Raw genomic sequence first — 11,150 nt, 5'->3', positions numbered from 1 at the left:
GGGGGGGGGGGGGTTGTGGGTTTTGCGGATTGTGGCGGGCTGGCCGCGAAGGCTGCGATGTCATTGCATGCCCCAAGCACCGCCCGAAGCCCCGTGCGCCAGGGAACAAGGGCGCAACGCACCCTGCCGCCAGCCAGGCGCCGTCCCCCATGGGCGTGATGAGACGGTCATCCACGCGCGCGCGCGCACGCGCTCCCCCGCCGCCCCGCACCCCCCCACCTTGAACTGGCCGCCCGATGTGTAATGCAGCATGCCGCAGTTGTTGGAGATTTGGTTGAAGGCCAGCAGCAGGAAGCCCATGTTCATGCCCTCAACAATGGGGCGCAGCCCCGTCATGGCCGCGCCCACGCCCATGCCCATGAAACCGTTCTCTGCGGGGCGTGCCGCGATGGGCACAGGGGCCGCACAGGCGTGGGGTTGCAGAGGTGGTGTTGTGCGACCCAAAAAACGCCGAGCCAGAGGGTCGGCGGACGTCATGCAGCGATTGGCTGACGAGGGCTGCGCCCAACCGCATCTCGCCTTTGGCAGCTGCCCCATCCACAAGCTGCGCCCCCCGATGCACTCCTCATGCCGGCCCGCGCACAGCCCCAACCCCCAACCACACTCACCGCAGATGGGGGTGTCCAGCACGCGCATGTCCCCGTACTTCTTGTAGAGCCCGTAAGTGACCTTGTAGCTGCCGCCGTAGTGACCCACGTCCTCGCCTGCACGCAGGGGAGGGTGGGGCCGACGCGCGGTCGGGGCGCGGCGGCGCTCGGCACGGCTCGCATGCTGCAGCACGGCTCTGATGCGGCGCCGCCGTTTGGCGCAGAACGCCTGGACCGCCTTCAAACTCAAGTCTTCTGTCCTACGTGCCGATCAAGTGCACCGACAGTTGCGGCCGCGGCTCTGCGGCCCGGGCCCACCCCCAGTCCGTTGGGGAGGGCCGCTGCCGCTCTCACCCATGACGCAGACGGTGGGGTCCCGCTCCATCTCCTCGTCCGTCGCCTCGCGCAGTGCCTCCCACATCATGATCTCCTTCTTCTGGGAGCGCGCCACCACGACGCGGGCGGCGCGGCCTGCGGGCGCGGGAAATTGCGGGGGCGATCGGCCGGGCGGCGGCGGAGCAGCGCGAGCGCGCGCCGACGCAGGACAAACCAGGGTGTTGCGCGGGCGGACCCAGGCGAGGATGCATATGTAGGTTCGCGATATAGGTGTCACATACAGCAAGAAGGCCGGCGAATTGCCGCCTGCTGGCAGTTCGCATGCCCCGCGCTGAAAAATGAGCGTTAGTCCCCGCCGTCTGCCCTGAGGTCCCGATCAGCGGCTATTCGGAGGATTTAACGCAAGGATTTCTCTTTTCGTGCGTAACTCCCATCAATGGCGCACCTGGCCTGCCAGTGATCGCAGCAGGCCTGGCGAGCTGCGCCCGCCCTGAGTTTACGCGCATGGTCTGCATGGTGACTGTGTCGAGTTAGGATATGCAGACCTCTGGGTAAGGTGGGAGCAGCGGAGCTGCAAAAATGAAGAACATGCAAGAACACACTTCCCTGCTCACACTGCAATAGCAGACTGGTGACGGTCGCGGGCGTGGAAACATGTACACACGGTTTGAACCATTGCATAGGATCATGGACGCTCCTGAGACATAGTTGAGGCAATTCACGCTGGCCGCTGCGCGATCAGGCGAGCTGGCGCACAGGCGTCGGACGTCGGAGTCTGAGAGTCAGGTGCCACCTGTTTCCGAGTTGCTTCAGGGGCGCGAAGCCGGCGCCAAAGTGCTTGTTGTATATGATTTTATGGCTGTCGCGAGGGTTGGCAAAGCTCCAGGTGCCATGCCTTTGCCCTGAGGCCCATGTGCGGCCAATCCTGTCACGCCTGCGCTCCGAGGCAGTGCTTGAGCCATCACTCCTGGATTCCACCGAGAAGTCGAGCAAGATCCTGCGCTACCTGGTGGCTGCTCTAGTACTGGCTTCACCAAATAGCCATGTCTGGGTTGGGAGCTGACCGATCACGCTCGGGCATACTCTTGAGTACGACCGCATGCGTGCGTTTCTCGTTGTCTGATTGTGGAGGAGCCAAGGGGGACACTTACACCAGCAATCGGGTTGACTTTGGGAAGATGCAAACGGTCACGGTGATGGCTACATCAATGCTGACTAAACGGGTCACCTGCTGTACTACAACATCCTGCCAGATGTCAAACCAGTCCGCTGCCGCTGCGCCCTGCACACGCGCCAGCTCAGCCGACGAGCTGTGCAATCGCCGCCTGCACGTCATTGTGCGTCCGCTGCAGCGCCGCCGCTGCGCGCGACTGCTCAAAGCCCATACCGACCAGCATCGCCAGCGCCTCGGGCGACGGCTCCGGCGGCGGCCCTGCGGGCGCCTGCGGGGCGCGCCGCGCGCCTCCGCGCCCGAGGTCGGGGCCGCGTGCAAAGCCGGCGCCGTGCTGCCGCGCCGCAGCTGCGCTGGGCAGCATCACCACTGCGCCGCCGGTCCCGTCGCCAAGCAGAGGGCCAAAAGCCTGCGACAGCGCACGCACCAGCGGCTGCGGCAGCTGCGGGTTGGAAAAGAGTCGGAGCGATTCGCAGCCTGTCAGCGGCGGGCGTGCGTCAGCGGGCGGAAGTTGCAGAAGGGAAGGCGGCGGCGCAGTCTCACAAGGGCTCAAGCGACTGAGGCGTGCAGCGGCGGGACGCACGTGTGCGCCCCTGCGCCTCCCCTGGGCGCACCTGCAGCTTCCTCAGTCCGAGGAAGTTCGCCCGATGCAGCACGCCCGCCGCGACGCACAGCGCGCTAGCAAGCAGCCCCCGCCGCCCCACCGCCAGCAGCAGCTGCAGGCCCGACAGGTACACGAAGGCCTTTTCGCTGCATGTGACGCCCAGCATCGAGAAGCTGCTGGTGGCGGGGACGTCCAGGGCGAAGGGCACGAACGACGCGAGGACGAGGGGGACGGGGACGGGCAGCAGCGGCGCGGCGGCGTGGAGGCGCAGCAGGCGGGCGGCGGCGAGCTGCAGAATGTAGGACAGGCCTGTGACGCTGCGCGCGTTTGAAGTAGGTTGGGGGTAGGGGGGCGTTGGCTTTTGGATCGTGAGTTTGGGGGAGAGGGGGATGGCGTGGTGATTAATGGGAGGCGGCGTGCACGGCAGCTCTTACCCCTCGTTTTGCTGCCTGTTGCGATCATGCGGCTGGGCACCCCGCCAAATGCCAGCCGCTGCCGCTTGCCCCTGGTACCCTTGCTTGGGCCCGCCACCCAATCCCCCCCACCTGGCTGCGTAGGACCCGTATTTGGTGCTGCCAAGCTGCCGCTCAATCAGCCTAGAGCAGGGTACAGTATGCGATGGCGAAGTTGTGGATGGTCGCAAACCGCCTGAAGGTGGTGCAACCCAACGCGCGGTAGTGCGGATGACAGGGCTGGGGCAGGGGGTGAAGCAGGAGTGTCGCAAGACAGGCAGCTGTCTTGTCGCCGTTGAGCACCGCGTACTGCCCACCTGAACTGGTACATGAGCAGACACCCAAACAGCAGCTGCGAAGGGCTCTTGAAAGCCAGCCCTTGGCCGAGGCCGCGAAACAGCAGTGGTGCACGCCCATGTGTCTGGCGCGCTGCATGTGCTATCAGCGAGGCCCCCGCTGTGGCCAGCAGCAACCCTTTGGTTACGGGTGCGTGCACGAAGCCCCCTGGTGTTGCGCTCATGACTGCCTGATGTATCAGCACTCCCTCAGTCCTTCTTCAGTTGGCCAGATCACTGACAACGCCAGGTTTACAACTTTAGCAGTGTGTGAGAACTACAAGCTTCCAATGTGTGCTGATGCAGAGGGCTATACCACGAGAAAACCATGATTCGCGCCCCGCTAGCTGCTTACGGCATGCGTAAAGAACTCCTAAGCAACACTTTTCGTACAAAATCAATTAGCAGTAATCCATCATCCTAAGCACACAGCACTCTCCGAAATGGCCCTCTCCCTCGCCAAAAGCCAGGCCTGTGCCACGACGACCCAGCAGAGGCGGGCCCTCGCTCTTGGGCGGCCATCTGTGCAATCTGTTTCCCTCAGGCAGCCCAATGTGACCACCCGGTCACTCGGCGGCGGCGGCCAGGGTGCGCATCGCTGCTAGCCCCCACCGCCCCCAGCCACGCGTTTGCAGCATCCGCCCGCTTATAGCCCCACTTGTGGCTTGGCAGCGCGCGGCGATCTGTGCGATACATGTGTGGAGCTTGTTTGCCGCGGCCGCGACTTGTCAGTCTTGGATGCACCCGCCTGTGATTGTGCAGCCCTGTCCCCACCGCCTGCACAGGCAGCCGTGTGTCGAGCCACCTCATGGCTCGTGTCCCTCTCTTGGAAAGTGCTGTTGAACACGAGGAAGCACTCATTTCAACCCTCCCTCCTCCTCCCATGTACTTATCCAGGCCCGGACAAGAAGTTCATTTCACGGGAGGAGGAGCCCGAGGAGTGAGCTGGGCGCGGCGGCACCTGGGGGGTGGCAGCATCGCGGGGTGGCGGGGAGCGGGAGATGGGGTTGATGGGCAGTGGTGAGAGACTGGTGGAGCAGGGATTGACACCCCAGACCACAGCACATGTCGGCCGACGACCTGAACGAAGCCAGCCATGGCTTTGCAGCAGGCCGACGCCACGGCCGCTACCGTGCTGGGGTTGCTCCTGTGCGGTTGCGAAGCGGCCACGGTACCGTCGGCACACGGCAAAATCGCAGCGGCCACACACATCCTAACTGGGTGCTCTCAATGTGGCGCGTCTTCATCCCGGTTTTGGTCTTTTCCTGCTGCATTTGTCAGTTGTGAACTGACATGATGTATGCCATCCGTACCCGTCCTCTCCCACCCCAAGGTACTGGTCCAGCAAGAACGAGAAGGAGGGCCTCGCCGTGTTCACGGTGAGAAGCGCGGCGCGCCCTCAAGCCGCGCCGCGGCGCCTAGTAACAGCAAGCCACGCGCTGGCGCCGGCTCGTCGCCCGGCGTAGCGCTGGTGCATCGTGCACACCGGGTCCTGCGGCGCTGCCCGCGCGGCGCCGTTCCTTTGACCGTGGCTGACCGCTGCTCTTGCGCCGCGCCCCGCTCTCTCTCCGCCCGCCCCAGGACCCCCTGGCCATCATCGGCGTCATCGCCATCCTCTTCCCCTTCATCTTCGTGCTCATCGCCATCGCCACTGGCGCCATCGACACCAGGTGGGAGCCCGCTTTCCGACAACAATGTCAGAAAGCGCTACGCCTGTGCCTTGAAGGGCCTCTGCATGTGCATCCGGCGGCCCGCTTGCACCGGTGCTTGTATGGCCTTTACATTGCCGCGAGCTTCAGGTCCCCGGGCTCCGGGCCCGGTGCTCAACATGCAAGCGGGCTGTTACTGAGTGCATCCCGTCACCCACGCCGCCTCACTGCTGCCCTGGACCCCGCTGCCGGCCCGCACCGCAGCGTTTACAAGTAGACCTGTCCCGAGCCAGTGTTCGGACTGTGAGCGCGCCGCAATCTTGCAGTTAGAGGGCTGAGCGGCGCGGCGGGCCGGTGCCCGCCCGTACGTGATGAGTGACGGGGGCTGCTTTCTTTGCCCGGCCGTTCCCAGGCGGCCGACGGCCACCCGGCGTTTTTAAAATCCCAATGTGGGAGGCCTGGTGCTGCCAGAGGGCGACTGCAAGAGCTCCCAGGGAGATTGGGCGAGCAAACAGACAGAGCTGCGGCAGTCATTTTGCCCCCCCTCCGAGAGTAGTGTGGATGTTGGCGGCCGAAGTTGCCGATGCCTGGCTCCACGCGAGGTCCCAAGGTGTTGCATCCGGAGTGTTGCATCCCGTTGACTGCCTTTTCGTTGTTGTTGTGGTCGTGAGTGACATGCGGCTTGATCGGTAACCAACAAGTGCGTTGAAACCTCGGGTTTGGGAGAAGAAAAACGGCACCTGCAGGCTGGGCCGATGCGCATCATGCAAAAAATCCAGAAACACCTGCTGTTTGGGCTTGTCACTGTTTTTTCGGGGGTCGTTGCGGTACTGCGCAGCCACCGCGACCATCGCCCTCGGGGAATCAGCTGGGCTACCACCGCCCTGGAAGCACAGGGTTACCAGCCAGCAAATAGGTTGTCAAGGCGCCAGCAAACATTGCTGATTGTCGTAAAACCTCACACTGCACCCCCTGACTGTCAACCCATTGGAACAGAATCGGACACGCCAGCCGTTCCCGCATCCCAACAAATGCGCCAGCACCGTGCGTGCCCTACCCTTTCACCGCACACTCCCTCACCCTGGAATTGATGGCGACACGCATTCATGTCACGCATGAATCGCGAACGCTTCTTGGGTTTTCTTGTCAGCAACAGAGAGGGCTCAGTGCTTCGGGCTGCTTCCACATGTGCTGCTTACTCATGCGCACCGCTCACCATCCCTCCCCATGAGCCAATCGATATAGCATGGGGGACATTGATAACCCTCATATTAATGAGGATGGGGGGGTGTGGCCGGCCGCTTTGGCTGCTAAACTAGGGATGGCTTGTGATGGTGGTCGGGAGTGAACTACTGGGTAGGTTGGAGGAGGTTTGGGTAGTTTGGGCAAAGACACGGGCAGGACTCCATACTTGGACAGAGCCTGGCTTCAATGCCAATTGTCTTTGATGGCTGTGCCCACAGCTGTGGTGGTTGCGGGACTCGCACGGCACCGTGCACAGCAGACCACGGACACTTGTCAGGTGTGGGTGGCACCGGCAGGTGTCGCCCTTCAGCGAGCGTTGCACATGCTATGCACAGGCCAAGTGGGGTTCTTAAGACTTGTTTCGCTCGTCTTCACCTTGGGCTCGGCCCTCCCCGCTTTGTGACACAACAGAGACTTTGCAGGGCTGATCTGTGGTCCACCTCGCGCGCCCCTCGCCGCGCCCAGCCTCCTGATTCGTTTGAGTTTGCCGATCGCGTCATGCAAGCTCTTCAGCTGCGCCCGCGCGCGGCCATTGGCTCGTCAGCACGCTTGCAGCACGCAGCTCTCCCGCGCCTCAGCGCGCTCCACACGGCTGTCAGAATACGACATGTGTGTCATGCGGAAGGCGGGGACGCCGAAGCCTTACCAGGCGTCCTGACTGTGGAGGAAGCGCGCGGCGTGCTCGGCGTCGCCGCCTCAGCTTCGTTCGACGACATCTTGTCTGCCAAAAGCAAAAAGCTTGAGGGCACCGATGACGATGGCCGCCTCAAGGCAAGGATCCATGCGCTCTGAGGCTGGTGGTTTCGGGCGGCAGCGCAGCGAGCGCACACTCGCCCTTGTCACGGCACTGGCCCTGTTGATGGGGCTTAGCCGCTCGCCCGCGGAACACCTCTTGAGCCCTGGGACCGCGCCCTGCGCCTCCAAACCCCCACGTCCTGTAGGTGGAGGCTGCATACGACGTCCTGTTCATGCACAGCATGAAGAAGCGCATCACAGGGGAGCTGCAGGTGCCCACCGGCGTCCGCTACGCCGACGTGCCGCAGCAGAAGAAGCGCGGCGGCGGCGGCAGCGGCTCGGCGGTGCGTGCGGCGCGGGGGAAGGAAGCAACGGTCGCTGCTTGCCACCGCACTCTGCATCCACACTCACTCAGACCTCCCACTTGCGGCGCGGACCACATTTTCGTTGTCCGTTTTGTTTGGGGGGGGGGTGCATTCGTGGCGACAACACTTCTGCAAGAATATCACCCAGCGTCATCACCCGCCCACAGCAAGACTGCTCATTGCCTCCAATGCACACACCCACAAGCCCTCGCTCAACGGCCCCCTCCCGTCGTACCCCGTCTCCCCCGCAGCGCGGCGCCTCGCAGCAGCCCGCCCTCCTGCAGAAGCTCCCCGGCGGCGTCGGCGTCGCAACGCCGTCGGCGCCCAACGCGGTCGCGCTGCAGATCGCCGTCTTCGGCGCGCTGGCGGCGTGGGCGCTGGCGGGCGCGCTGCTGGAGGGGCCGGAGGCGCAGGCGGCGGATACCGGCGGCCTGCAGCTCGCGCTGGCGGGCGCCTTCAGCATCTATCAGCTGCGGGACGCCAAGCGCGTGTCCATAGGTGCGGCGCAGCCCGCCCGCCCGCACGCCCGCGCGGCGCGGCGCGGCGCGCACGCACGCTTGCGCCCGCGCTCTGTGGTCGTTGCGTTCATGTGATGGTGACGGGCCAGCCAGTAGCTGCCCCTGCACTACCAGGGTGTGCTTGAGCGTTGGGGCCAAACTATCTGGCGACTGTGTTGGCACCCACCCCTGTCTTTGATCAGCACATGCGGCGCCTGCCTCCCGCTGTCCGCCCCTCAACCTTCACTTGTCCGCGCTGGCGCGCCCTCGCCCATCACAGGCCGCGCGGCGGGCATCACGTTTGGCGCCATGGTGGCGGGCATCATGCTTGGCGCAGGGCTCAACGCGTGGCTGCAGATTGACATCGTGCCCATCGGGGTGAGTGGGCAAGCAGAAGGCCGGGGAAGAGGCAGAGCCACGCATGGCCTTTAATGTTGAAGCGGGCACCTGGTTTTTTCTTTCAATTGCTAGCTGATGCATTCCCTCTTGGACACGCTGTGTCAAGGAAGCACCCCCCCAGCGGCGGCTGCTTGGGGTCGACCGACGCGTCGGCGGTTTTAAATCAACACCCACAACTGCGAACCTCTGCCCTGCTCATTTCCTGACTGCGCCCCCAGAACTTCGCCTCTCCAGGCGTCTTTGTGACGCTCTGGGCGATCGCCGCCATCGCCGCCGGCTGCTTCTTCATCGTGTGAGGCGGTGAGGGGTCTGCAGGCTTCGCAGCCTAGGTGCTTGCAGTGGCTCGGGGCAAGACAGCGTGACACTCGCCTCTCCGCGCGCTGCTGCTGCTGCTGCGCACCGCACACGGGCTGTGCTGTTCGCGCTTGTTTTGACACCAACCGCCATCACGGCCCACCAGGGTCTCGTACGTGTCAGGGTCGTCCCCTTGCCCACCCTGGCACGTAGGGTGGCCCCCATGCGTCTCCTCCCCCCGCGTTTCTGCCGAATGGATGAATGAAAATTTCTTTACCCCGAACAGGTCGTGATGGGCCCGGTCCCCAGTCAACGCGCAGCTGCAGCCCAGCTGTCCACGGCCGCGCGACCCTGCGTCGCTGCTGGCCGGCGTCTAGACGGCGCCTTTGGTCGCTGGTGGCGACAGTGGCGGCGGCAGCGGCGGCGCAGGACGACGATCCGGCAATAAGTCGGGTTGCTGGCGCTGCGTGCGCGAGCGCGCTAGGCTCGCGGCGTGCTGTGCACTGGGAGCTGCGGTTTATGCAACAACAGAGAGGATTGTGGGAGGGGGGGGAGAGCTGCCCATTGTACAATGCACCCGGGCCGCCCAGTTTGCCGTTTGGTGCGCCGATTGCGCGGGGCAGCCGCTTGGCGGCCCCGCGCATCTGTACAATTTTGCAACAGGGACGGCGCCCTGTCCCGCCGCGCTGCGGCAACCCTCAAATGGTGTTGATGGTCTGCGTGCCCCGGCGCCGAAGACCCCTGGGTACGCCGGCAGGCGGCCGCGGCAGCCCGCGGCTGCGGGCTTGGGTTTATGGTGTGTGCTGCCCCGACCGCTCGGAGCAGAGGTGTTGGTATGGATTGCGTTGGTGGGCGTGCGCACCGGCTGAGAACACTACCAAGGAGTAACGCCCTGCCCCGCTCGGCCGCGCGCTGCCCGCAAGCTGACCGCAAACTGACAGACTGGGAGAGCTTGCTGGGTGACTGGGGCGTGGGTTCCTGGCCCACAAATCACAGCCCCTGGTTGCAGCCCTTGGTGTACTATGATGTAGCGGAGAATGCTTGCCCCGCATCAACAGCAGGGGCCAGAAAAAGGCAGTCGTGCTATCTGTTTACAATTGAGATGATGAACAGTTCATTCAGTCTGCGGGGACCGAGTGCCAGCGCGCGACAGCAAACGCCGCTGCGCCGCACCCAGGGCAATCTTCTCTCAGTGGACGCTGCGAGCGGCGCCAGGCCGGCGCGCCATTAGAGCAAGGGCGGCGCCCGGCGGGGGGCCTGAGCGCGCGGCAACAACACAGTTGCAGGAGGGACGACCAAAAAAAAACTCTTCCTCTAGTCCCCGACGGGGGCAGGCGGCGCGCGCGCGTCGCCTGGCGGGCCCGAGAGGGCCGGAGATGGGCGTGCCGAGGGGGCCGGGCCGAGGGGTTGAGGGTCGGCGCTTGCCCACATCAGTCCCTGGCGGTGTAGCCGTAGTACTCTGTGGGGAAAGGAGGGCAAGATGATGGTGGTGTGATGGCAGATTGACGCGATGCGAGCTGTGGGGTTTCAAGGGCTGCAGGGCGCCCTGAGTGTCTGGCAGTCGGGCTGGGCCAGGTGATGTGGGGTGTGGGTGTGCACGCCCGTCCCGTCTGTGTGTCCCTGCATTTGAATTCGCACGAGGCTGGCCCCTGTGCAGATCAACAGGACCTCGGCACCCCCGCTACCCTGCCACGTCGAGCACAGCATGAGCTGAGGTGCAGGCGCGGCAGCGGCTCAGCTGCAGCCCCCAGCCAGGCCGCCAGAGCGGCAGGCGGCCTGCCGCTTCCCCCTGTTGCCGCAGACGCTGCCGCCCTGTGCAGCCGCTCCCCCCCCCCGCCTGGGTGTCCACGTGCCCCCGGCGCTCACGCAGCATGGGCACGACGCAGGCGATGACGAGCAGCGTGAGCACCACGGTGGAGGTCACGGTCTTGCTCTTCTCCGTCTCGGCCTTGGTCTTGTAGGTGCGCTGGCGCACGGCGTCGTTGCGCTTGGGGGCCTCTGTGGGAAGCATTCACAAAAACGAGGGGGGCCAGCGGTGGACGGTTCGGATCGAGCGTCGGTGGGCCGGCGTCGCGCGGCGTTCCGGCCCTGCCCCGGCCCCCCAAACCCGATCGGGCCCCTCCCACACCCGCCGCGCCTCACAACGGCCCCTGCACCCCTGCCCTCCCCCGCCGCGGCCTCCGCTTCCGCCGGCGCCCTCCTCCTCCCGCGGCCGCTCCACCCGCGGCGCACCCAGGCCCCGCAGACGCCCTCCGCTGCCCCCCAAACACACACGAAAGCGCCCGCCTCGACCCCGGCTTTTCCTCACCCGGCACCGTGTTGCCGTTGAGCTTGGCGTCAACGCGCTCCAGGGATGACGTGATGGCGGCGTTGAACTTCTCCTCCTCAGCAAACACGGGGATGTTCTCGCTCGCGATGGAGTCCAGGAGCTCCTCGCCCACGGCCTGCCCGGGTGGGTGGACGAGGGCAGCGACGCGGGGG

General features: G+C 65.1%; 5 protein-coding genes across 5 annotated transcripts in view; 2 read left to right on the top strand and 3 right to left on the bottom strand.

Annotated features, from left to right (window-relative positions):
• MNEG_4864 (pyruvate dehydrogenase E1 component subunit beta) overlaps positions 1–1,438 on the bottom strand; it is a gene marked incomplete at both ends in the record, with an annotated part of 2,199 nt that extends 761 nt beyond the window's left edge. Inside the window, 4 exons of the mRNA XM_014046667.1 lie at positions 220–371; positions 609–704; positions 942–1,058; positions 1,369–1,438. Coding sequence (XP_013902121.1) covers positions 220–371; positions 609–704; positions 942–1,058; positions 1,369–1,438 — 435 coding nt within the window. The remainder of the gene's footprint in view (positions 1–219; positions 372–608; positions 705–941; positions 1,059–1,368) is intronic.
• Positions 1,439–2,221: 783 nt separating this feature from the next.
• Positions 2,222–3,481, bottom strand: MNEG_4863 (hypothetical protein; the record flags this gene model as incomplete). Its single annotated transcript, XM_014046666.1, has 4 exons — positions 2,222–2,536; positions 2,709–3,015; positions 3,244–3,294; positions 3,468–3,481. The coding sequence occupies 4 exons, from the start codon at positions 3,479–3,481 to the stop codon at positions 2,222–2,224; spliced, it is 687 nt and encodes a 228-aa protein (XP_013902120.1).
• A 447-nt stretch (positions 3,482–3,928) lies between these two features.
• On the top strand, positions 3,929–5,411 carry MNEG_4862 (hypothetical protein; the record flags this gene model as incomplete). Its single annotated transcript, XM_014046665.1, has 5 exons — positions 3,929–3,959; positions 4,383–4,425; positions 4,819–4,864; positions 5,067–5,155; positions 5,399–5,411. 5 exons carry the CDS (start codon positions 3,929–3,931, stop codon positions 5,409–5,411), a joined length of 222 nt encoding a protein of 73 aa, XP_013902119.1.
• A 1,945-nt stretch (positions 5,412–7,356) lies between these two features.
• MNEG_4861 (hypothetical protein) lies at positions 7,357–8,671 on the top strand (the record flags this gene model as incomplete). Its single annotated transcript, XM_014046664.1, has 4 exons — positions 7,357–7,458; positions 7,731–7,977; positions 8,257–8,354; positions 8,594–8,671. 4 exons carry the CDS (start codon positions 7,357–7,359, stop codon positions 8,669–8,671), a joined length of 525 nt encoding a protein of 174 aa, XP_013902118.1.
• A 1,428-nt stretch (positions 8,672–10,099) lies between these two features.
• The window catches only part of MNEG_4860 (hypothetical protein), a gene marked incomplete at both ends in the record, with an annotated part of 3,458 nt that continues 2,407 nt past the window's right edge, over positions 10,100–11,150 (bottom strand). Inside the window, 3 exons of the mRNA XM_014046663.1 lie at positions 10,100–10,128; positions 10,536–10,667; positions 10,978–11,113. Of these exons, the coding sequence (XP_013902117.1) occupies positions 10,100–10,128; positions 10,536–10,667; positions 10,978–11,113 (297 nt within the window). The remainder of the gene's footprint in view (positions 10,129–10,535; positions 10,668–10,977; positions 11,114–11,150) is intronic.

This window comes from Monoraphidium neglectum, assembly GCF_000611645.1.
Source record: "Monoraphidium neglectum strain SAG 48.87 unplaced genomic scaffold scaffold00696, whole genome shotgun sequence".
In the NCBI taxonomy this organism is placed as follows: Eukaryota; Viridiplantae; Chlorophyta; class Chlorophyceae; order Sphaeropleales; family Selenastraceae; genus Monoraphidium; species Monoraphidium neglectum.
The sequence above is the reverse complement of the archived record's forward strand: the minus strand, read 5'-3'. Positions and strand labels throughout refer to the sequence as shown.